Genomic DNA, 27,905 nt, shown 5'->3' on the forward strand with positions numbered 1-27,905 from the left:
ACCTATCAGTCTCGCGCCTGGCGCTTAACAAACTAGACCACTGAGCCAGCATCCAGCGGTGTTAATAACTAACTTCAACTAATCCATGAAACTGAGCGACACATCCACCATTGTCATCAGTGAGGTACTACTTCACAACTGACCCGGTTGAACTCCACTGGTCACTGCTTCTCACTAGAACTCTAGGATATATCTCTTGAAACCAGTTACAAGTGAGCATATGTTGATTGGTATAAGAAGGGGGTTTGTGGAGGTTGTAGCAATTTTAGTAGTTGAAACCATGAGTCGATTTAAGCTAGATCATCATTAAAAAGATTATGGATTAATTAAAGTTAGACATTAACACTGTTGGATGCCGACTCAGTGGTCAGAAGGTTAAGCGTTCACGTGAGAGACCGAAGCTCACCGGTTCGAACGCCGTATGCGGGATGCATGTGGATGCATACTACTGAGGAGACTCATACTAGGAAGAGACAGACGTCTAGAGCTTTTAAGTTTTCGGTGATGATCTATCTTAGATCGAATCATGAATTCATTTAGTTAAATTACTACAATCTCCACAAATCCTAATTCTGATAATATTTCTATTATCACCAGTAAGTAAGTGAAAACTCTCGAATACATAACATACATTACAGAAACATTGTATATGCATATAAATAAGATACTCTTGTTATGTCTCATTTAGTTGTGGCTTTAATTAATGTTTTTTTGGTAGTAGTATTTTTCAGTACTTTTGATCATCTTTCCGTTCATTTAGTAAATGGGCTCTGTATATTAAAGTGTAATACTCACTAAAGATTTTCTTTTACTTTCAAACTAATACATCATTAGGGTTTTTCAACCGAATCGTCAAGTTGCGCTACAATGAATATTCATATTCATAGCAAATGACAGAAAACGAACCTCATTGAGAAATCTATTCAGTATTTTTGAATGGGTTCTTTTTCTCCATAGTTGTGAGAAATGAAGAAATTCAACTAATTAAAATCTAAATAATTCATTTATATTGGATAGCCAAGTCTGTGTAACCCCATTTTTTACGATTCCTTAAAAACTGGAAGATATCTGATTGTGTCATCTTCTCAGTGTATGAAGTTAACAAGGCACTCAAGATATTTGTTTTAATGGATCGATAACTAATGGATAATCGAAGACCAAATGACACAAGATAATTGTTTCGTCCCAATTGACGACTCTTTATCATTAGGCTTCTATAAATCCATCATGTATTGAATCCAGGGTGTTCATCCCATATCTTCAACTACAAGCCTCAGTGTAACATTTTTTCTGTCATTCTAAATAGTTTGTCATTTCAACATAACTAGTATCTTAATAGTCAACTAAGTTATTTCTACTTCTACATAAACGTTCCGATTACAAATTCTTCATGTTGTTTGAAAGTATTACTGTTATGTGCTGTAAATCTGTTGCGAAACTTTAGAGATATTATACGTTTACAGCTCTAGGTCAAATATATAGGGTTCGATCTCCAGTTTGTTCATAAATATCAATGATGAATAGTCTGATACTATATATTCAATGCTTCCTTATAATTTTAAATAATTACTTATCATTCGATTTATAGTGTGAATAATAAAAGCGTTTCCTTTTCTTTTATTCTATCCATATACAAATATCGCTGGTACTTAGGATGTTCATTTTCCTTAACTGTATTGTTAATCTATGACTTAATTATTAAAGTTTATTTCTTACTCACCAATATATTCGGATTTTGGCTACCAGTATTATCTATGGCAGGAGATTCATTCTGTTTGGGCATTGTCACGTAGATTTATCTATATCTCAATGTTGATGTTTACACTAAAACTCGAACCGAATGTATATCACTTCACTACACTAGTATATTGCACCCCAGCATTCATCAAATTTGTATCAGAATGATCCAATCAGGATAACTATATAGCAACAAAGAGTGATCAATTGTTGTTTAAATATTAAGGAAGGAATAATAAAATTCTTCACTAATAAATGTTTAATCTAAATTCGAGAATTATAAACAGTGTTTCACAAAGCTTTCTGTACATAATAATGTCTATTCGTATCTGGCAGTGAACATAACACCGTGGAATTGTAGGATTTAGACTAAATTTCGGTATTCGTACAGTTATCCCTGCTACTCCAATAACAGACCTGACTTAATATTGTGGGCTTGTTATGATGTAACTGCTGAATCTATATTATCTTACGGTGGTTTCATATCATTGTCTATACTGACTCATTCTACTGTGTCAGTCAGTGGTATTATTTGTAAGGATCATTAAAGAATACATAAGGGCTAGTGATATGGTGAATAATATGGTAAATAATAAAGATAAAAGATTTACAATGACCATACACTTTCATGACTGAACAATTTTGTGTCGATAATGTTCTTACGTTGACCTTTATTGAATTTCACCGTTTTTCGCCAAGTATTCAACAGCCAGTATTAACCTCTTACGTTTAACTTCAAGGATGACTTGAGATGATAGTTTAGTGTTATTCTATTATCACTACAAAAACCAATAGGCTAAAAATTCAGAATTACGAATTGATAATTCCAGTGCACTTAAAAATAGATCGAAACAACCGTGTGATATTACGTAGATTGATTCCCTTCTTGATATGATATTACTCTTAATCATCTTTATTGATGATACCAGTTTTACGAGTAACAAGACTAAACTCTAATGTTCACAATTTCTCAATGAAACTTTAGAATTTTCATTTGTGGTATTGTAAGTTTGATTATGAATTATCCAAACGATAAATTGCTCTCATAAGGGGTTTTGTGAACATTATAATTTAATAATTGAATTTATGAGTCAATTGAAGCTAGATCATCATTAAAAACCTGGAAGCACTGGATGTCCGAATCGTCCTAGTATGGGACTCCTCAACAGTGCACATCCATGATCCCGCCCCCGTGAGATTCGAACCCAGGACCTATCAGTTTCGCATGCGAAAACTTAGCTTCTAGAACACTAAGCCGGCCGACTTCCATCAGTGTTAATGTCTTACTTTAACCAATCCACAAAATTGAGCCAACGTTCACAAATTATTCATTTATCCAGTATCACCATTTTAAATGTAATCAATATTCCCTAAGTGACAGATAATTCCCAAACATTTCTTTACCATAACTTTATTCAATGTTCAATTTATTTGAAACAATCAATTTCAGCCATGGTATGAATACCTAATCGTAATTGTTTCATTAGCAAATATCTCTATAAATTTCTATTAATAATCGTTTTGTTTAAATTACCTAGGTGTCATATAATAAATACTTACAACGTATACTACTTATTTGACTGTTAATGATAATGATAGGGATCTAGGATTTTGAAATTGTTAATCATAGATCACACTTATTCACCTCGACACTTTATCACTATTATTAGCTTTATTCAATATTATATTCTTGGTACAATATAGAGTTCTCGACACATAGTGTTTCAACCAGTTCCCGTTTCTTATTCCTTGATCGATATTGAAGATAAGTATTGAGTGATGGCCAGTTAAATATAAGCATTTCAGTAGTCGACATCTGAATAATGTACATTCATTTCGATGTATATTGCCAGCAACCACTATGTCTCTGATTCGGCACCTGAATTCACCTAAATAGGTTATGCAATTAATTGACATAATGATCTGTTAAAAGAAACAGTAAAACAGCTAACTTATTGAAATATCTATATGGTAGAAACAGACAGCCCAGATATTCATACGGGCCGCCCAAAATTATGTGAAATCAGAACCCAGTTTTCCAAACACCGAACTGAAGTCCATTAACTTGAAGAAATGCTACAAAACATATTCTTATAAAGAACTGTTTTAACAGGTAGAAAGCTTTATAACACTTTCCTACTTAATATTTTATGTTAACTGATATCATGTTTGTCTAGTATGGTATGGTAATTGAATCCCACTAATCAACTAGGAATTTAACTTAACATTGACCAATTATTAGTGACCAACAAATAAGTTCTAAAAAAAAGATCCGAATAGTACAGTGACTGCTGTTTAGACAATGAGACTTAGTTAAAATATCGTAGGGAAGGAATAAAATTTTCATGAAGATTGTTTACAGATATATGTTGTGTTGATAAGTTTTTCAACTAACAAGAAACATAGTTAAGAGATAGATTTTTCTTCTAAGAAATTGATTATTTTCTAAATGATGAACAGTGGTGTAATTTCGTGAATTGGTTGAAGTTAGCCATTAACACCATTAAAATACCGACCAGTTCAGTGTTTTATAAGTTAAGTGTTCGTGCACGAGACTGATAAGTCCTGGATTCGAATCTCGTAAAGCGGGAACTGGAAGGAAATGGTCGTCCAGTACTTCCAGGTTTTCCATGTTGATCTATTAAATATTTTCTTTCTATGTTAATCATTATCATAATTACTGTTGATACTTTTATATTGCCAGAGCCTCTATATTGAAGATAATAGAATCCTTCATTTTAACATATAACAAGTAAACACTCGAACATTATCAAGTTCAATTGTTTCTATATACACTCCAATTATTATCAGTATGTTTCTGTAATTATTAAACCATCATTGATTCTACACTTCAATGAAGCGAGAATCATTTAAAAGTTAATTAAATATTGAATGAGATATAGTTGGTGTTTTTTGTCAATCATAATAAAAACACACATCCAATTGTTTCAGGGTATATTAAGCGGAAAAACTAAGTAGTTTAGGTGGTTTTTTTTAACGAAAATTAAAAAAAATTCGTATATATATATATATATATATATATGTATGTACACACGTACAAGAGACTATTCATGGACTGGAACAATGATGAACGGGGGTTCATAATCATTTTTTTTTCAAAGGTTAAGTTGGTGGTAGAAATTTGTTGTTTCGTTGTGTTTTTTTTCTTCAATGTTGTAACTCTCTATTTAGTTGATGTGAGATTAAAAACAAAAAAAAATACACTTATAATAATTGTGGTATAAAATGACAAAAATAGTAGACGAAGAAATTGAGGGGGGAGAGGTGATAAATTAAGGACTATTAAAAGATATGAATATATACATTTCAATTTGGAATAGAAATTTTAACATAACGCAAAACTGTTTTGAATCTTGATGAATAAAGGAGAAAAAAATCCATTTTGCAGGTGTAACATCAACTTTGGAAGTAATATTATCTATGAAGATATACACCTATGTGAAAGACGACGTCTGGGTGTATGGGGGGGAACAAAGGAGGGGGAGGTTTTTTGGTGTATATTCAAGGTTGTGTACATGCGTATGCATCTGGGTGTGGGTGAAAGAGAGTGAGAGAGAGAGAGAGGGGGGTAAAAAGAGAAGAGTGCTAGCAATCACATCATATCATTTCACAATAGATGAATAAGCCCAATGTTAAAGTGTTAATTTGTAATAATGGAATCAAACAATACAGAAATGAAAAAGAGATATCGTTTATTTTAATGGATCAGTGAACTTTGATTATCATTAATATTCTTCTGAATATTATTAGATTTATGGAGAATGAACAAAAATTTGTAAAACACCTTTGTTAGATTGGTGTAAACCACAGAAAGAATGAAATTAATACTCTCTATCTAGTGTGAAACCAATTTATCTACCTTGTCTATCTATTAAACGACATTAAATAAATTTAATGAAACGTAAAGAAAAAAATTAACGAATTTTTCACATGAAAAATGTTCTCAAAATAGAAGTCATGAATGATGGATTTATGTTGATGAGGATAGGTAGATAGATAAATAGATAGATAGATAGATAGATAGATAGATAGATAGATAGATAGATAGATAGATAGATAGATAGATAGATAGATAGATAGATAGATAGATAGATAGATAGATAGATAGATAGATAGATAGATAGATAGATAGATAGATAGATAGATAGATAGATAGATAGATAGATAGATAGATAGATAGATAGATAGATAGATAGATAGATAGATAGATAGATAGATAGATAGATAGATAGATAGATAGATAGATAGATAGATAGATAGATAGAAATGATCTAATAATTTACCACTGAACATTCATCAGGATATACACAATCTTAATAATTAACTGATGTTGACTTACTGTTAAAATGTCGGAATCAATGGACAGATTTATTGGTAGTAAAAGTGATCACCACTAATCTGAAGGTTAAGCATAGAGTATTAGGTAAAAATACTAAATGTTTTGATATAAAGTTTTAGATGTAGACTACTTGGAATCATTGATAACTATGATCGATGGTTGGAGACATTAGATGAAATAGCCTAGAATTAGAAGCAATACCACATATGTATTCATTCTTAATGTTCTTCTAAATTTGCAACCTCATTAGTTCTTCATATACACCTTTTCATATAGTATTTTCAATGTTAAATCTTTTGTAGTATAATAACTACTATTTGCCAAAAACCATCCAGTATTCTCAGATTGTTGATAACTGTATAACTACGATCAAGTTGTCAGTTGTAGGGACTACAAAAATGCAACGAAATTTCAGAGAGTTACATCCTTTAATAGTTGAATTCATGAGAAACAGTGACCAATGGAGTCCGATCCGTGTCGGGTAGAGACAGGAATCTACCTCAGACAATGGATGAATGGTTGCGTATCCATTCATGGATCGATGGAAGTTAGACATCAACACTGTTGGATGCCGGCCGGCTCAGTGGTCTAAAGGTTAAGAGTTTGTGGGTTCCGATCTCACGGGGCGGGATCATGGATGCGCATTGTTGAGGAGTCTCATGCTAAGACGAAACGGTAGTCTAGTACTACTAGGTTTTCAGTGGTGATCTAACTCAGATTGACTCATGAATCTAACTATTGAAATTACTACAATCTCAGTTAGTTTGCTATTGTAGCCGGAAGTATGCGTGTTGATTGTTTTTAACGGTTTGGTCAAACAGGACATTAGTCCCTGTTTGATGATTCATAGTTTTTAGTTATCTTCTTCATACAACAATTTGTTAATTCATCCATCATTTCTTGTAAGAAGAGAAGATTTTATCAAAATGAAAGTCTATATAAAACCTTAATCATCATTGATTAGATTACTGAAATGTTGTAAGGTCATATTGTTTACCACGTTTTAATTATCAACCGATAACCATGAAGAAGGTAGTTTTATTCGTTTCACTGAAGTTGATGGAAGAGTATGTATTTTTCTAAATTCTATCTGGGAATTACAAATATGTATCAAAACCTAGATAGAAGACTAATTGCGATCAAATTTCAATAGTGATTAATTCAATTTATAAATGTATTTCGTCACACGTTGACATCAATAGAAATATCACAAAAAGCCAGTGTTTCTTAGCTGTTTCGACCAAAATGAAGCACTTCTTCAGTATTTATCCATTCGGGCGATATAGTCATGGAGCATAGTATATAATGATGATCTATGAGAAAATATAGCGAATTAATTGAAACGAAAATTGTGAATCACTGGATTCGAATTTCTTATTCTTAAGGCCAGGTATTCATTTGGAGAATTGAAGGTTCTTGGTTCAAACTAGGAAGTTTTCAGGAATGTAAACTGTCGAAAATTTTTTACACTGTATAGAACTAGACTAATCATTCATTTTACATTTATTATCGGTGAAATTTCACATTCCTATATGAAATATTCATGGAATCGTATTCTATTTTAAAGATTTCAATATCCCAAAATATTGTTGAAATAATTCATGTTCCCCTTATATAAATCTTGGTGAAGTAGGTGTAACCTTCATAATAGACTGATATCTATCATGTTTGAACCCAGTTGGCTCTATAATAGCTAATTTATCAACTTGGTAAAATAAGATTGTTATACTAAAGTTGCAAATCTTTTTGGTATAGATTGTTAAAATCCATTTGAATTCAACCTTTTAATATGGGAAGGAAATAAGTAATGTTTAATTTGTATAGTTTTTCTTCAGGCAAATTGTAGTCAATAATGATGTAGAAAAAGAAATCATAAATTAAAAACTTTTTAATGGTTGAATTCAGTGGTCAAGCTAAGCTAGATCACCATTGAGAACCTGAAAGCATTAGACAGCCGTTTCATCCTAGTATGGGACTCCTCATTCATGCACATTAACGATGCTGAATGAGGGACTCGAATTCAGGAACTTCGGTCTCGGACGCCAACACTCAACCTCAAGACCATTGTGTCAGTATTCAACGATGTTATTTTTTAACTTCAATCAATCCATGATTTTGTACAACCCGTCCAGTGCTTCCAATTTTTCAATGGTGGTCTAACTTACTACAATCTCCACAACTCCTCATTCTAACTATGTATTAGAAATCTATTTTAATTATTTTATTTTGTTTTCCTTAATAGACAAATGATTATGGTATTAAACCCAATTCTTGGGAATGTTCTGATTTAAAAAATGACCTAACCCAAAATGAAGCACTTAGTAACAATCAACAATATCAACAAGAACTAATGAATGTTCCATTTATTACATCACAACATAAACCATATCAAAATTTAGGATATACTGGTAAAAATTTTGTCAATAATTTACAACATTCAAATAGAGAAATGAAAGAGCCGGGTAAAAATGAATTGGACAATTTAGAAGTATTTTCATCAGATAGATTAACGCATAGTTTAAATTATTCAAAACCTACTTCATTATACCATCACCATGATCAGCATCATGGTGATGATGATGATGATGATGATCATCATCATCATCAACAAGAACAACAATATGCTAATCATTTAAATTATCCTTTAAATGATCAAAAAACGAATTATAATCTTTATCATCAACCAAATAATGATCCTGTATTACATTCATCAATATCTATGCATTTTCATGAACCATCCATTTATTTTAGACAACCGAAAGAAATGAATAATAATACCTCAGAGACTATAATTTCAAATTATTCAGAACAGGAAATAATAGAAAATAAATTCTTGTCAAATGTAAACATACCTAACTCATTAGATCATTTATCCAATTCGTCTAAATCAACATCGATAACAACATCAACAGCAACAACAACAACAACACCATCAGCAGCAGCAGCAGCTGCATCAAGAGCATCGATTGAATTACATATTGGAGAAATGAATGAAGTTCATTCAAATCAATATGGTAATCTAAGTACAGATTTTCATTTAATTCATAAAAATGAAAATGATTTAACAGAATTTTCGAATTATACGCCATATTTAAATAAATTATTTTCATCTAAAGTATTATTTAATCATATACAACAACAATCATTAAGTCAACAGCATACTACTGATAATAATTTAATAAGTAGTAGTGGTAATAATAATAATAGTAATGCATGTACTATAACAAATATTATTAATGATAATCTATATACTAATAAAAAACATCATGATTCAAACGTATTATTATTAACAACTACTTCACTTTTTCCTACTCATACTACTTATACTACTGGTACATGTAGTAGTATCAATGAGGACAATTCAAATCATAATAAAAATTATACTACTACTACTACTACTACTACTACTACTACTACAATTATGGATTATGAAAAATTTCAACCAAATGATTATAAATTATTATCTGAAAAGGGTTTACTGAAAACAATAGAGCATCACTCTTCGTCTTCTTCTTCATCATCATCGTCATCCACTTTCGAGTCTCGTGATATAAAATATCCTAATACACAAATATTAAATGATAAAATACAATCATCATCACTATCAATATCCTCTTCACATTCTCCGATAAGAATAAATGAAATGAATAATTCAAATATAATAATGACATCAAATAATTCATTATATCGTTGTATACCTTCAATTCATCCTCCAACTGTAAATGTTTATTCACAAGTTATAAATTCAACTCATTCAAAACAGCCAATCTATCCACGAATACCAACAAATGATTTGTCAATAGAACATCCTCATTTTCATATACGGAATAATGGTAATAAAACTGGTAACAATAATATTAATAATAATCCATATCCATTCAGTGGGAATTTACCACATCCTCATCATCATCATCATCATCAACAACTTCTATCTAGATCAGTTCAAAATTCTAATAATACTCATTTACATCATTCAGTTTATTTAAATAATGGACATTTAAGAAATTTCAACCAAACTAATGGTTCTAGTATTGGACACACAAATCATCATGGGTAAGAAAATAAGACTTGTTCAATACGTTTAATACTGATCATAGCATTGTATACAGGCTACTCTAGATAAGATATATATTTTTTTCCATAAAAGAATAATTTCGATGGATCTGAATCTGAGGATTGCTTCGATTAATTGATTGAAATCAGGAACCGATTGATGTTAGACCATCATTGAAAACTTGGAAGCACCGCTGAGGAGTCTCACAAGAGGATGGTGGTCTAACATCAATCAGCTCTTGATCTCAATCAATAATATAATAATCTCCACAACCCTATACTGATCGATTAATTGAGTTATATTATTCAGTGGTTAGGTACAGTGTGGATTAGGTAGACAGGACAAATTGGTTGAAAATTTTTATCATTTGAGATGATCGAGATATGTATTTGCGTAAAGTTAACCACCGCTTGGTGTGAAGTGTGATGTTCGCTGGTACATGAAATGAAAAAATTGGAGTCAACCTATTGACTGACAGTTTGAATTATGCCTATTTAAAAATGTTGAGAGGATGTTTGAAACAAATATATATAACTGTGATAGTTTTCATGGATAATGAATAGACCAACAGTTTGAAATGAGTTAACCCATATACATTTAACATATTTATAAGTTAGTCTTATCTCTTTTGGTAGTAAACTTGAAAGATATCAGTCTAAGTAATGTTATACCTTTTATAATTATTTATTGAAACCCATAAACATTGGTACAAGGAGGCACCAAATATATACATGCGCTACACTTTGTCATTCGATATGTGTGAGGGCTGAAATACTGCCTGGGTGCCCAAACCGAAGCAGGTGGTTTTCTTAGGAGGTCACTCTCTGAGCCTTTGACTTAGTAGTTTAATCCACAAGGCAGTGAAGTGACGAAAGGAGATGCAGTCCCATGATACCCGGCGACCAACAATGGTTTCATACGTCATTTGTTCCTTCAGAATTCTGGAGCCCATGTGAACCATTGGTTTGGGTTTTCCAACCCCCTTGATGAACCTTCCCTATCCACCAACCAGGTTAAAGCTCCGGAGATTCGCTTTCCATCCTCTCGATTTTGTAACCAACAAGCCCGCCACGAGAAGGCAGAGAGTAGGACTTCCTTGACAGTAGCTGTATATGCGTAACCATATGAGAGCATTTCTAGATGGAAAGTTGACTCTACCCACCTTTGACCACATCAGGGTATATAGGCATTTATGTATTTCAATCAACAACAAAAAAATAACATTATGAATTTATTTAAGTAATATAATAAATTTATTAGAATAAAATGTCATTTTATTTAATTTTAATTAGATTTACTTATGGTCTTGATGGTACACGACGTAAAAATGCTACTAGAGAGAGTACTACAACATTAAAAGTTTGGTTACAAGAGCATATGAAAAATCCATATCCTACTAAAGGGGAAAAAATAATGCTTGCTATTATCACAAAAATGACATTAACACAAGTAAGTTGATTTGATGAAATATACATATATTACATGTTATATGAAATGATTATTATGTTATAACGTGAAAATGGTTAGAATTAAAAACTTTGAACCCTAGTTTGTATACTGATTAGAAGTGAACATTAAGGTGTATTTATAATCTTAATGGAAATTTATAACACTTGAAAGATTTTAACATCTAACCGTCAGTTTTCTTGTCTTCATTGTTGTCGTTAAGCTAAATTAGTTACAATTTAATAGTTGAATTCATGAGTCCATGTAAGCTAGATCACCACGGATTATAGATGCGTACTGCTGAGGAGACACGCAATCGGACGAAACGGCCGTCCAGTGCTTCCAGGTTTTCCATGGTGATCTAGCATTAAGTGACTCATGATTTCAACAATTAAATTACTATAATATACACAAAAACCCCTCTCTGCTTACAATCATCATGTGCTCACTAGTAACAGTTTTCAAGAGGAATTTCCTGGAGTACTGATGACAAGCCCTGACCAGTGGAATTCAACTGGGTCTTTTGTGAGATAGTAACTCACCGACCACATTGGTAGACGGTGGAGCGATTTCATGGATTGATTGAAGTTAGACATTAACACCGTTACATGCCAGCCAACTCAGTGATCTAGAGGTTAAGCGTTCGCGCCCGATACTGATAGGTCCTGGATTCGAATCTCGTGAGGCGGGATCGTGGATGCGCACTGTTGAAGAGTCCCATGTTAGGATGAAACGGCTGTCCTCAAATTTAATTTAAAATATCGTTTTGATAACTTACAGTTTCTACAAGAAAGTTATTTATTAATTGAGATTTCGGTTTATACGTAAAGGAAGTTTATGATTTTCATATAGAACTTTTTAGTGGAGCCCTTCATTTTGACGTCAATTAGATCGGACGATGCTATCTATGGGCTAACCACTTTAGTGGCTCGATATCTGACTTCAATTGGATCGTGTGAATGTAATTAAAATAAACAATCCGCCAAATTCTCGTGTAAAATTATCTACCTAACTGGTGAAGCGAACAAAGCGAAGAAGAGGGAGCGAAGCGAAATGCCTCGCAGCAAAGAAGACGTATGAGCCAATTCAGTTTAATCAAGCTGAAATCATATGGTGAATAAGGTAGGAAATACATACATATACGCTTACATTAAAATAGTTAACATTAACAAGTGAATAATTAACAAAGTCAAATGTAGCTTGAAAAGAATGGATAGATTGGTTTGTCCAAAAGCCAGAATGAGTTTTGAGGGCTTGACATAGTGCCACTCAGATTAGATGGTGGTTGGAGGTAGTCGACAGGAAACCCTGGACCCGGGTTTTGTGCCACTTGGCACTCGTCAGCAAGGTGTACCTGTAATCTTGATGGACCAGATACTCCTTGATGGATTTGATCCCGTGTCACCCAGCTTCACAGTCAGAGACGTTACCACTGAGCTATCCAGGCAGCGACTGACCTCCTGTAGGACTGAGATGTAATCACAATTAATTGATTACTGGGTGGTGATCAATGTCATGCGTATCAAGTCCTTATTAGCGCAGATCGAATGCTATCCACCATGTTGCAATGTGGCCACCAGTCTAGGTGATTCGACATTGCGGGCACTATATATTGAGATTAGATGATGGTTGGAGGTAGTCGACAGGAAAACCTGGACTCGTGTTTCGTGCTACTTGGGACTCGTCAGCGAGGTGTACCTGTAATCTTGAGGGAACTGGTATTGTACTCAAATCCCTCTTTGATCATTAACATTAAGATTCAAGTATACCTAATTGACGAGTTCATTGACTAAATCACTAACCATAAGTATTATTACTCTTTTTTAATTGTTCTATCTTCCTTTTCTGTTAGTTACAATTCTTTGCTTAATCTATATTCATATTAACAAATCATAGTATTATCTAATTATTAGGTTTCAACATGGTTTGCAAATGCTAGACGACGTTTAAAAAAAGAGAATAAAATGAGTTGGCCACCAAAATCAATTGGAAGTAATCATAGTATAGAACAGAAAAGTCCAATCAATTTAAATTCCGCACAAAATTCAAATATAAATCATCATGTAAATAATGAAAAATCTATTGGACATTTAATGAAATCAACTAAAAAAATTCAAAATAATCAAGATTTAAATGAAGATGAAATAATTTTAGAAGGAGATGACGATGATGATCATGATGAACAGATGGTTGAAGATGAAATCGATGGTCACAATGATAACGAAGATCATAATAATGATGATGATGATGAAGATGATAATGATGACGGCAACAACGACGACGACGACGACGATGATGATGATGATGATGGTGATGACGATAATGAACAAAATGATAATGGTGAATTTGATGAAGATTATAATGATGTTGTAGAAGGTGATCTTGTATCGAATAAACATAATTGTAGACAAAATTATTTAAATTCCTCACATCATAATTTTCAATCAATTCCATCATTTTTATCGCATTCAAATCATGATTCTTCAATTTGTGAACAATCTACAAATCGTTTTAATTTGAATATAATTCCAAATGAAAGAAATTCTGAATTATTTCATTATACTACTAATACTTATCTTACATCATCATCACAAACATTCCCACATTATAGTCATTTATCAAATGTTCATTATGATGATAATAATAGTCACATTGGAATACGTAATTCACACACAATGAATGAATGCCTACTTTCTAATAGTACTGATACTACTACTACAAATACTACTAATACTATGCATAGTAGTATTAACAGTACGAGTATTGAAACGAATATACTTTCTAAATTACAACCTCAATCAAAATCATTTCATCTTTCATATGAAATTCCTTCAGATATGAATCAAAATTCTTTATATTCAACAATGAAATATCATAATTCAGTTCATTCTACTATTTCATCATATTTACCTACAATTATACAATCATCAACATATTACACTTCATCTATACCAATCAACAATACTACGAATACTACAGTGAATTATCCACATTCAAATCTTGTATCCTCCTCCTCATCATCATCACCATCATCATTATCATTATCATCGAATTCATTGATTCATAATGAACAAATTCCATTAAGTCAATCTATTAATTATCCACATTCTTTAATATTAAAGCATAATAAACAATCATTAATAAATACAGATATGATGTACAATACAAAATGTCTTCAATCCAACTTTTGTTAATATTTACATACTGCCCCCCCCCCGAAGAAAGGAACAAAAGAAACACTTTAGTGTAATAATAATACATATAAGCTTCATATTGTCTTATTACGTAATATATTGATTGTAGATGACAATAAGTATGTAACATTAGTCTTATCTGTATGCATAGTACAAATGTGCAGAAGATTTTTAGTTCAGGTTGATGAATATGATGGAATTTTGTACTTTGAGCTGAATAGTTTGGTCGTGGAATTTTCATCGTTCTTCTAAACGACTTCAAACTTCACTTCTATCTGAAGTTTGTGCTGATGATATCGTTTAGATGGACGATGAAAGTTCCACGACCAAACTATTCAGTTCAGAGAACAAAACTCCATCATAAATACAAATGTATTGGATCATATGAGAGTCAATGTGTTTTAAAGAGTTATAAATTCAAATATGTATACAATGTACAATTATTCCAACCTTCTTTATATTTCTATATATATATATATATATATGTGTTTATGTTGAGTAGAAATAATAAGCGGGAAAAAATCTTCTTCTAACAAACAATTTACCAGTGATTGTTACACTTTTATTATTATGATGGTTATCTTAGGTACAATGAAACAACAGTGAAAACATATATATATATATATATATATATATATATATATATATTGTGTTGTGTTCTTCTTTTCTCTTGTTTTTTATTGATTTCAATCATATAAAGAACGAAGAATATAAAGTAGAACAATACAACTTCTAATTTAGATGAAGTTTTATTCTGTGAGCTAGATGGTTTGGTCGTGGAGATTTCATCGTCCTTCTTAACGGTATCATCAGCACAAATGTCAAAATTCACTTCTATTTGGAGTTTGTTCTGATGATGTCATTCAGAAGAACAATGAAAGCTATACAACCAAATCATCCAGTTCAGAGAACAAAACTCCATCTAAATCATCTATATGAGCTATAAATCTTCTCCACCATCTCAACTTTTAACATGAATGAGTTCTGTGAAATCAGATGATTTAATTGAGAAACTCTCATGATTATCTAAGACAATATAATTAAAGCTTAATTTTTGCAAAAAAATAGAACATTTCGGTTATATTATAAAATTTAAATTGATTCATTCTGATATCTTTGTTTATGATTGATTATACTTGTAAGTTATGTTGTTTTGTATCAGAAATGGTTTTGTGGAGATTTTAGTAATTTCAGTAGCTTAGATCACTAGTCAACTGAAGCTAGACCACCATGTAAAACCTGGAAGCACTGGACGACCGTTTCGTCTTATTGTAGGACTGGCTTCAAGATGTATATCCTGGAGTTCTAGTGAGAAGCAGTGATCAGTGGAGTTCAACCCGGTCCGTTGTGAGGTAGTAACTCATTGACGATAGTGGTGGATGTGTGGCTAAATTTCGTGGATTAGTTGAAGTTAGATATTAATACCGTTGGATGCCGGCCAGCTCAGTGGTCTAGTGGTGAAGTTCTCACTCGCGAGACCAGTAGGCCCTGTGTTCGAATCTCGCGGACTGGGGTCGTGGATGCGCACTTCTGAGGAGTCCCATGATAGGACGAAACGGCCATCCAGTGCTTCCAGGTTTTTCATAGCGGCCTAGCTTCAACTGACTCATAATCTCAACTATTGAAATTATGTTGTTTCGTTATCAAGATAATCAAACAGAAACAATGAAGTTAGAATGAATCGATTTATGTTTGAGGAATAAATTTTAATGATCCGATATTTGACTTCCATTGGATCGTATAAATGGTTATCCTCGTACATGATTATTAACTTAATCCGGATTCGTGAATAATCGAATTGAATGTAAGTCAAATAAAAGAATGGATTTTGAATATGTATATTTCATGCACTCACTATTTGATTTGTACAGGTAATTAGGGAGACGAAACAAAGATGGAAAAGTGAATAAGATTGGAGAAGGTAAGTGAGACAACTCAATTTAGCAAAGCGTGAATCGATATTTATAGTTGAACAAAAATAAGTTACAGATATGTGATGAGTAGGATAGGCAATGCACACACATATGCATACATAAAAACAGTCAAGGTTGATAAGCGAATAATTGACAAGGTCAAAATGTGACTCAACAAGAATGGATAAACTGGCCTATCCAAAAGCTAGAATAAGTTATATGGGCTTTACATAGTAACCGATACTACAAAATAACAGATTCACCTCTACATTAAGTAATCACCAATGTTATTTTTTAAAACTAGAGTGAATACATCTCAATCAAAACTCATTTCTTTATTTATTTATTCAAGCACATAAATATTGGTATTAGGAGGCACGAAATAGATATGTGCCACACAAATCATTCAGTTTGTGTGAGGGCTAGAATACTTCCCGTGTGCTCGAAACGAAGCAGATGGTTTTCTCAGGGGGCCACACCCAGAGCTTTCAATCTCAAGGTCTGGTCTACAAAGCAGTGGAGCAACGTAAGGAGATGCAGTCACGTGGTAGCTGGTGACTAACAATAGATTCATATGTCATTTGTTCCTTCAGGATACTGGAGCCCATGTGCACCATTGTTTTGGAACGAGGGTTTTTCAACTCCCCTAGGTGGACTCTCCATGTCCATCAACCCGGTTAAAGCGCCGGACATTCGCTTTTCATCCTCTCAATTTCATAAACGACAAACTCGCCACGAGAAGGCAGTGAGTAGGACTTCCCTGGCAGTGGTTATATGCACGTGACCACTTGAGAGCGTTTTGGGAGGGAGAGATGACTCTCCCTACTCTCGGCCGTACCAGGGCATTTGAGGGCTCTCTAGCTCAAAGAATTGAACAATACTAAACTATTGAATCATTTTAAATCTGACTTATTTTAAAAGTTTATTGAACTGTATAGTATTCTTGTAAAAGATTAGTTCAATTTAGAAGTTTAGGTACTGATTTGAATTCTCAATCCGAAAATTGAAAATCTTACAATTAGCAGGTTTCCATTAAAACATTCATTAGCAATCCATTAATGTACACTTTTAAACTCAATAGGTCTGTAACAAAGAAGCTACCTTTCTAATAGAAGTAATCTGTGGAAATCATTCAAATAAACAGCTATAAGCTTGTAAATAACTAATGGCTAGTTTTGAGACAGATTTATGGATTAATAATACATAATACTTAGTGACACAGGTGACATTTCAGGCTGCTATATTTAATCGATTTATTGTAGTCTATGGTTATATATGTATACTGGGTAGCATTATATTTTAAGATAATGATCTCAAGGATTCAGGCATCTGGGATATAGATTTGAAGTTCTAAAGAGTTCGACACTAGGATAAGACAGGTGTCCAGAGCTCTTCAATTTTTATCGTTCTCACACTAAAATTACTCGGTGATATAAGGTATGAACTTCAGCAATAATCACAAACTTCGCATAATGATAATAATCTGTAAAACTGAAGTGATTACACTATCGTTTTTTTAGTCTGAATTGTTTAAGTTGAGTTCAATAGGAAATTACCAAATAGAAGTTTACTAAAGCTGAGAATTCGACGATATTTATCCTAAACAAAGACAGACTGGATTTGGAAGGTGTATATACAAATTAAAACCGTAAATATAGTGTTATAATTATAAGCAAGGATGGATAGTGGTTAGCAGTGGAATCCATGACACGAGTTTCGTTTTATTTAGGATTCATCAGCTAGATGTACCTGCATCCCAGAGTTAGTGTTCACTCCAAGACTCGAACCCAGTAGCATTCGCTTCAAACGCCATCGCATTATCCACTTAGCTACTGGATCTTGATAGCTACTTGCTTGGTCAATGGGGTGAAGTTTAAATTAGTCCCAAATAGGACCAAACACGTGTCCTGGATTCCACCGCTACCCACTATCCATCTTTGCTTATAATGCTTGTGTATTAAGGTAATATCGAGGCAATACGCACAGTATGCATATATGCCAATGAGAGACTGATCAACTTCAGTCTTAAACAATAATAGGAAGATTCAAGTAAACTTACTTACTTACTTACGCCTGTTACTCCTAATGTAGCATAGGCCACTGACCAGCATTCTCCAACCCACTCTGTCCTGGGCCTTCCTTTCTAATTCCATCCAATTCTTGTTCATTTTTCTCATGTCTATTTCCATTTCCCGGAGTAGTGGGTTTTTGGTCTTCCTCTATTCCTTTGGCCTTGAGGATTCCATGTGAGTGCTTGTGTTGTGACGCAATTGGGTGCTTTCTTCAATGTGTGCCCTATCCACTTCCAGCGCTTCTTCCTAATTTCTTCCTCCGCTGGAATCTGGTTTGTTCTTCTCCACAGTAGGTTGTTGATAATAGTGTCCGGCCAACTGATTCGAAGTATTTTGCGTAGACAACTGTTAATAAACACCTGTATCTTCTGGATATGCTAACCAGAAAAATTAAAATTATTCAAGTAAACGGTGAGACCATAATTTATGGACGACCTTTAAACGACGCCAAAGTGACCTTAAGAGTGTCTAACCACTTAATAGGACTAAATGAAGGTTGTAAAGCAGTTTGCAGAATAAAGACAATGATTTCTAGTTGATGGTACGGGTTAAGATTTAGATCTATGATTCTCATCACGAACTGACATCAGCTAAAATGCAAAGACGCTATTTTAACGAATGAGTAAGTGAATTTTGCGCCAAAATCCAAAACCTGTTATCCTAAATCTGATTGCTTCATCCATACATTATAACCTGACCAAGTAAATAATATCAAGTGAATTTATAATGTTATATAATGCTCATCACCATGATCTAAAACAAGTCTTGAATTCAATCAGCATACTGTTAACAATCATTACACTAATCACAATATAATCAGTTAACAAAAGAATCAAATATGAAATGACAGATCCTTTTGCATTTAACTAAACACAGCAGGATTATATACAGATGAAGTAAACAAGGAATTAATGTCTGTATTACAAGAGGAGAAAAAAATAGTAAAGATATTTTCATATGTATAATCTGATGAGAAGAAGACATTGACTATTGACAGTTAATAATCATCATCATTCTTTTTTATAAAAGAAAAAGAAAAAAAGTAAAGAGAAGAAAAATAAAAGAAAATATGAAAAGAGAATCAGTCATGAGAATATATGAGGAATTGTTGTTTATGCTAAAAATAATCTTTCAATAGTTCATTAATGATGACAACTGTTGAAATTTTGTACTTGGTCAGTTGAAACAGACTCTTAGTTTCTCTATTTTTTTTTCTTTTAAAGGGAGATTATTTCGGTGTATGATACATATATATACATTGTTATTCTTAGTAATTCCATCATTGTTTGTTATTGTGTAGAATAATAAAATTTGTCATATTAGAAAGCAGTGATGTGAGTAAAGTAGTAGTAGTAGTAGTAGTAGTAGTAGTAGTAGTAGTAGTGGCGTTAGCTACCAGAATAGTTTATATATATTGTAATGTATAATGACAAATTTTTCAGTTAGATATTGTTTTGTTTTTGACATTATTTCCACCTTGGAATTGGATTTTCGGATGTAGAATGTCAATTAATGACTCAATTAAGATAATATTCATCAAATGATATATAGGACTGTGTTGTTTGTTTTCTAAAAAAAAAGAGAGAAATAATCAAAGAGTCTGTAGAAAGTGATTTATAAATATAATTTTGAGATACTAACATATGCTCACTAGTGATGGCCTCCAAGAGGTATTTCCTGGAGTTCTGGTGAGAAGCAGTGATCAGTGGAGTTCAACTCGGTCTGTTGTGAGATGGTAACTCACTGATGACAATGGTTGATGAGTGGCTCAATTACGTGGATTGGTTGAAGTTAGATATTAACACCGTTGGATGCTGACCAACTCAATGATCCAATGGTTAAGCACTCGCACGAGAGGCTGATAGGTTCTGGGTTCGAATATAGCTGGGCGGGATCGTGGATGCACAGTATTGAGGAGTCCCACAATAGGACGAAATGGCTCTCCAGTGCCTCCAGGTTTTCCATAGTGGTCTAGTTCCAATTGACTCATGATCTCAACTATTAAAAATACTACCATTCATTAAGAGCTTGTTGATATTCAAGATTGAAAATCGAATAATCTTTTAGTGGCCCTATATCTGACTCCTTTTGTATTGCATGCTGATTGTCATCGAAATACATATGTTAACTATTCTTGTATATTTCATCGACTTAAATCGAATTAGTGAGTAATGGAATTAAATAAGTCAAATACGAGAATGGATGTTTGAGAACGTATATTTTGTACATTCATTGATCTGGACAGACAATCAGCTGGACGTAGCGAAGCGAAGAGAGCGAATCAAAATGACACGCAGTGGAGAAAGCGTGTGAGCCAACTCGTTCTAATCAAGCGTTAATCGACATTTATAATCATACAAAAACATGTTACAGACATGTGGTAAGTAAGATAGTAAATGTACACACATACGCTTACATAAAAGCAGTGAAGGTTGATAAGCGAATAAATGGCTAGGTCAAAATGTAGCTTTAGAAGAATAAATAAACTGGTTAGTTCAAAAGCTAGAATAAGCTATGTGAGTCCAACCTAACAACTGGCATTACAGTCTTAGTTAGGATATGTGTATCCCCTGAAGATAGATTTAGTGTATCCATTATGTGATAACTTATGTTAGGTTATTGAATCCAAAGATCAATTTTCCATTTTATTCACAACATTCATTAGTTGAATGAATGTACCTGTCATATTGCAGTACTACTGTTCACAATGTGAACAAATGAATTCAGATCATTCTTTGTAAGCAATATATACACTTCCTAAATTCCTTTAGCAAATACAATCCATCTATTCTAAATACATCTATATGATCTAAAAAAAATCTTAACTTGTCGGTATCATAAATAGTTCTTTCACTAATTGTCAACTGTCAAGTATCATCATTATAAGTACATCGCATTCAACAAAGTGGTAATATACAATCTTAACTAGATATAAGATTCCTCTACACAAAATAATTGATTTGTACCAAATAATTTATTCGCATTATAAATGATAACACAATAGTGATAAGTAGTTAGTTATAACTGGGGGAATCGGTAATATGCTTCAGATTCTTCGGTTATTTATGAATGATTTGATTAAAATGACGAATTCTAATGATTTCAAAGGTTAAGTGGGCTCGAATCCTGTGTGTGAGATTATGGATGAGTACTGATAAGGAGTCTCATACTAGGACGAAATGGTTTTCCAGTTCTTACAGGTTTTCAATGGTTGTCTAACATTGGTTGATTCATCAAAAACTCGAAAAATCTTCACAACCTCATCTTGAATGATGAAACCAAATTACAAATATTTTCATACAACCTGATCTTGTAATTATTTTAAACAAAATAAGAATAATAAGTATTGATTGATGTTAAGGATTGCAGTTGATCAGCCTTTTATCGGCATATATGCATACTGTGCGGATCGCCTCGACATTACCGTAATTCACAACCATTATAGGCAAAGATGGGTAGGGGCTAGCAGTTGAATCCAGAATGCGCGTTTCGTCCTATTTGAGACTCGTCGGCTGGATGTGCCTGCACATATGTCCTAAACATCAATCAGTCGACAGCATTCGATCTGCACTAAGAAGAACATGACACACATGACATTGATCACCACCGCAGTGATCAATCAATTGTGATTACATCTCAGTCCTACGGGAGGTCGGTCGCGGCTCGGATAACTCAGTAGTAACATCTCTGACTGTGAAGCTGGATTACACGGGACCGAATCTGCCAGGGAGAACCAATTCCCTCAAGAGTACAGGTATACCTTGCTGATGGGTGCCAAGTAGCACGAAACCCGGGTTCAGGGTTTCCTGTCGATTACCTCCAACCACCATCTAATCAGTAGGTAAGTGGATAACGCGATGGCGTTTGAATCAAACATATGGATAAAACAAATACAGAATGAAATATGTGGTTAAATACTTAATAGTCATTTTTTAGTAAAGCGAAGTATAATTGATATTCATTGTTTGTCAATTTCGAATGCTTTTGTGAGGTGTATTGTGTCCACTATCAAGTAAATGACAGGAGACTTCACTTGTAAAACGTTTCCTATTCTCCAGACTTAGAAGTCAATGAGTTTTGTTCTTAGAAGTCCCTTGAAAGAATTGGTAATTTTATTTATGATTGACAATGTCTCATTTTTCTCAAATTTTTCTAACTTGGATTGCTGATGCCTCACATTCCAATTTTAATCATGTCAGATTTATGTTTGACAGATAATATAGAGGTTTCAGGAGAAATTCAGAAAAATCTTCGTGTATTTACATTCTCACTTAAGATTTCAAAGGTGTGTTCTCAAAAGACTTAGTTATTTTTCATTTTAATTCCTTAAAAAAATTTAGCAAACTTAATTCGGCTGACAACGATCATTGAATAGTGACGAATTCTATGTTTGCCCAATCATTTAGTGTTGTTCGAATTCTATCAATCAAGTTATAGTGTCGTCGCTATTCCCGTGCACTATGTTTTAATGTAAAATGGTGGTTGGAGGTAGCTGACAGAAATTTCTAGACTTATGTTTCGTGATTGTCATCATAGTGTATCAGTAATCTTGAAAAGACTGATTCTCAATGTCAGACTCGATCCGGCGTCATCATTATTTCGTAAATATAATTTATAATTTATTGAAGATAATTTTTTAGGTCGAGTAGAAATATCAGCTTCTTCTTTCTACTGATACATTTAACAGATTAAATCGATCCACTTTCATGTGAAAATCATTATATCCATGAAGTTCAGTGTTCACTAACAGCTTACTAGTTCATTTAAAACGACAGTTGGTTACTAGATCAGTGTAAAGCAGTATACAGATAACACGTTTTTATTTCCTAAAAAGTATACACGTAAACAGTTAACTATTTAGAAAGTATACTGGAGCTGATATAAACATACAATGATCATACTTACTTACTTACGCCTGTTACCCCTCGTGTAAAAGCATAGGCCGTCCACCAGCATTCTCCATCCAACTCTGTCCTGAATAATCCTTTACAGTTCTTCCCACTTCCTACTCATTATTTTGATCTTTGCGTCCGATTCCCAACGAATTGTGTTCCTTGATCTTCTACTTTTTCGTTTCCCTTCAAGATTCCAAGTTAGAGCTTGGCTGATGATACGGTTTGGTGATTTCCGTAGTGTATGTCCTATCCACTACCATCGTCTCTTAATTTCTTCTTCAACTGGAAGCTCGTTCTTTCTCTCCCACAGTAGGCTGTTGTTCATGGTATCAGGTCAACGGACATTGAGTATCTTGCATAGACAACTGTTGATAAATACTTGTAATTTTTGATGAGCTAGACCACCATTGAAAACCTGGAAATACTGGTCAGTTATTTCGTTCTAATATGGGACTCCTCGGCTGTGCGCATCCACGATCTTGCGTTCGAGACTCGAATTCAGTACTTTTGGTCTCTCACGTGAACGCTTGAACTCCAGACCACTGAGCCGACAATGATTTACTTGTAGTTCAAATGATCTTAACAAAGTATACACAGTTTCGCTGAAAACTGTATCAACATTCTAACGTGATTGTTTTTATCAATTCCTAAACTTTTCACATCTTCAATCGTATTGATGAAATCGATAAACGCTTATTTGGACAAATGCTAGACAAAGTTTCCTCATCGAACTAAGAGAAAAGGAATTGATCTGGTCTAGCTATTCAATCCAGAGAAAATATCACTATAAGGGCTAGTACTATGTCGAGCTCATATAGGTTTATTCTAGCTTCTGGACAGAACAATTTATTCATTCTACTCAAGCCACATTTTGACCTTGTCACTTATTCACTTATTACTCCTGACTGTTTTTATATGATCGTATGTCTGTCAATTGCTTGCCTCAATCATTGAGTGTCTATAACTTATTTTTGTCTGACTATAAATATCGCTTCACGCTTGATTAGAACGAGTTGGCTCAAATGCCAACTCCGATCTATTTTACCTTACTCTCACCTCTTCGCTTCCTTCATGTCATTCCCCTGATTATCTGTCTAGATCAACAATCTTAAGAAACATATATATTACAAATCGATTCCTGTATTTGGCTTATTCAATCCCATTGTTTACTAACGCGATTTAAGTCGATAATAATATACGAGTATTGGCGGCATGTATATTTCTCAATGATAATCATAATACGATCTAAATGAAGTCAGATATTGGGTCACTAAAATATTTTCAATTAACGATCAAGTAATTCACTAGGGTAAAAATCAATAAATTTGAAAATGTACACACACACGCACGCACTCACTTTCATATGAATAAACGCCTATCAACTGTAAATTTTTGGTAGGATATAAATCAATGGGAAAAAAATTAGTGAGGAAATGAAAAAACAAAAAGGGGAAAAAGATATTTATGACTTAGGTGGACATTTATCATTGATTTAAAAAGCAAAATAAATTATTTTAAAATATAGATTGTGAGAAAGGCTACCTTTAGTGATATTGTTACTAATGTAATGTTTCATAAATGATGAATAATTACCCCCACAAAACCCCACCCCCACCTTCACCCCCTTCAGAAAAAAATTCATGTGAAATGATCAGAGCTGTGAATAAATAAATTTATCATTCATATATTTTTTAAAATGTATTTCTTAGCTTTTGTTTTAATATATTACTTAACTAGTACTGTGATGTATGCTACTTATGTCGACAGATATAAGTAGTATATAACAGCATTCAAAAGTTGAATGCCAGGTGGTAGAAGGTTGAGAAGATCAAATTGAAGAGAACATGAATGTAAACAGAGAGTAATTGTAATAGTAATGAAAGAACGATGAAGTTTGAGACAATTGATGGAAGGTTTGCAAATGAAGTATTTAATTTATGGTTTTCACAATTGATTGATCACTGGGTGGTGATCAGTGCTATGTATGTCAGGTCTTTCTCAGTGCAGATCGAATCCTATCGACCAAGTTGCAATGTGGTCACTAGTCTAGATGACTTAACATTGCATGCGCTATGTTGAGATAAGATGATGGTTGGAGGTAGTCAACAGGAAACCTTGTTGAGGAATCATGGAAGCACACTGCTGAAGACTCCAATACTATGACGAAGTGGCGGTCCATTTCACCCAGGTTTTCAGTGGTGGTCTGACATTGATCTGTCCATGATCTCAACTAAAGTCTAATAATTTACTAGTGGAGATCATGAACTAATTAAAGCTAGACCACCATGGAAAACCTGGAAGTACTGGACGGCCGTTTCGTCCTATTGTGGGAATCTTCAACAGTGTGCACCCACAATCCCACCTCGCGAGATTCAAGCCCAAGACCTACTGGTCTCACGTGCGAGCACTTTACCTCTAGATCATTGAGCTGGCCGGCATCCAACAATGTTTAAGTTCTAACTTCAACCAATCCATGAATTGCGCCACCGTTCAGTATTTATAAACACTATTCTTATTATTATTACTATTGTGTTCGAAGTGTAGATTTTCCCAAATGATTCATCATATCACTATTCAGAGTTGTTGTTTTTCTTATAAATAATAACTGAATATAGATAAATTCATTTTGGGTCTCAACACCAACATCACCATAATTGTAACTATCATCTCATTCATTTTGTTTTCTCGTTTCCATCACTTGTCAATTCGTTTTTACCAGTTTTACTTTGAAGAAAATGAAGAGAGAAAAAAAAATGCCGAAAATGTACAAAATACAATGTTAAATTACCTTGTTTGATTGGTTGTTTATTTGTTTGTTGGTATATTTTTATGTGTGTGTGTGTGTGACCATACAATTATTTTCCTCTCACTATATTATTTACCGGTTTGTCTTATCTTTTTGCTTAATATTGTGGACTGATTTAACCTGAATATACTCCAATCCTCTATTTTTGTCATTTTTTTGTGTGTGTGTTTATCCGTGTGTTTGTATGTATGCTTAAGTGCATTTTATGTGATCAATAACAATGTAAATAATAGAACTTTGTTGAAACGGGATATATAGAATATTGGATACCAATTCAGTAATCTGAAGGCTGAACTCTTTCCGCAAGATTAGAATTTAATCTCCAGTGGGATCTTAGCCGCGGATTATTGAAGAGACTTAAACTAGAATGAAAAAAATGTCTGTTGCGTCCTAGTTACCAATGTTTGTCTAACTTATATCGGTTTGTGATCTCGTTATCCATGTGAAAATGAATCCAATGTGCATATGGTAATATTTCACTCAATAAGTGAATTCATTGTTGTTCTCACTAATTTTTTTTAGCTTACACCACAAACTGATCTTTCTTTCCAGTCGCTATTCATCCTGCTTCCATTTCCCGACGTAGTATGTCTTTTTGTCTTCCTCTTTTAAGCGTCCCTTCAGGCCTCCAAGTTAGGGCTTCCTTCATGATGCAGTTTGATGATTTCCGTAATGCATGTCCTATCCACTTCCACTCCGCCTGTAGTTCTCGTAGATTTACTGTCGATCCCAAGCCCGGGTAAAGGAGGACGGTTGGGCATGAGGTCGGTAACCCCATTCTGTAGAAAAAAAAATCGTTATAAAGACGACAATCAGATTAAACAAACTAAACTATTTACAACAAGTAGAGTAAATAATTCTTGCTCTTCAAGGATAGATTTTATGAAGATATTGTCAACAGAGTATAAAGAATAATGAGTTGAGAATAAAGTAATTAAGGATTATAATTGAATAAAAATCAATTAATTATTTATACTGCATGGATAAAATGCTGATTTTATTATCTAGTTAAGTAATCAACTGATTGGAATTCGTCAATATACATAAAGTTCTTTGATTATGAAAAAGCGTTTGATGTGTGGATAAGAGAGACTTATGGAACCTTCTTCGACACTATGATGTTAATGAGATAGTAGTCAACATCATATGGAGTTCATACGACGGATTACACTGCAAAGTCGTACATGAAGGACAGCTGACAGACATATTTCAAGTAAGGACTGATGTCAGACAAGGCAGATTACTCTCTATTTCTCTGTTTACTGGTTATTGACTGGATTATGAAAACCTTCACTTCGGAGGGGAAGCATGAAATGCAACAAACAGCTTTAATGTGGCTAGACGACTTGAACTTCGTAGATGACCTGGCACTTCTACCCCATACATTACATGAAATACAGGTCAAGTCAACCAGTGTAGCATCAGTTT

General features: G+C 33.4%; 1 protein-coding gene across 1 annotated transcript in view; it reads left to right on the plus strand.

The window, feature by feature from the left end:
- The window catches only part of MS3_00011120 (uncharacterized protein), a gene marked incomplete at its 5' end in the record, with an annotated part of 128,639 nt that overhangs the window by 16,916 nt on the left and 83,818 nt on the right, over window positions 1-27,905 (plus strand). Inside the window, 4 exons of the mRNA XM_051219529.1 lie at window positions 8,340-10,150; window positions 11,444-11,600; window positions 13,511-14,754; window positions 23,862-23,910. Of these exons, the coding sequence (XP_051064814.1) occupies window positions 8,340-10,150; window positions 11,444-11,600; window positions 13,511-14,754; window positions 23,862-23,910 (3,261 nt within the window). The remainder of the gene's footprint in view (window positions 1-8,339; window positions 10,151-11,443; window positions 11,601-13,510; window positions 14,755-23,861; window positions 23,911-27,905) is intronic.

The sequence above is a fragment of the Schistosoma haematobium genome, chromosome 5 (assembly GCF_000699445.3).
Source record: "Schistosoma haematobium chromosome 5, whole genome shotgun sequence".
In the NCBI taxonomy this organism is placed as follows: Eukaryota; Metazoa; Platyhelminthes; class Trematoda; order Strigeidida; family Schistosomatidae; genus Schistosoma; species Schistosoma haematobium.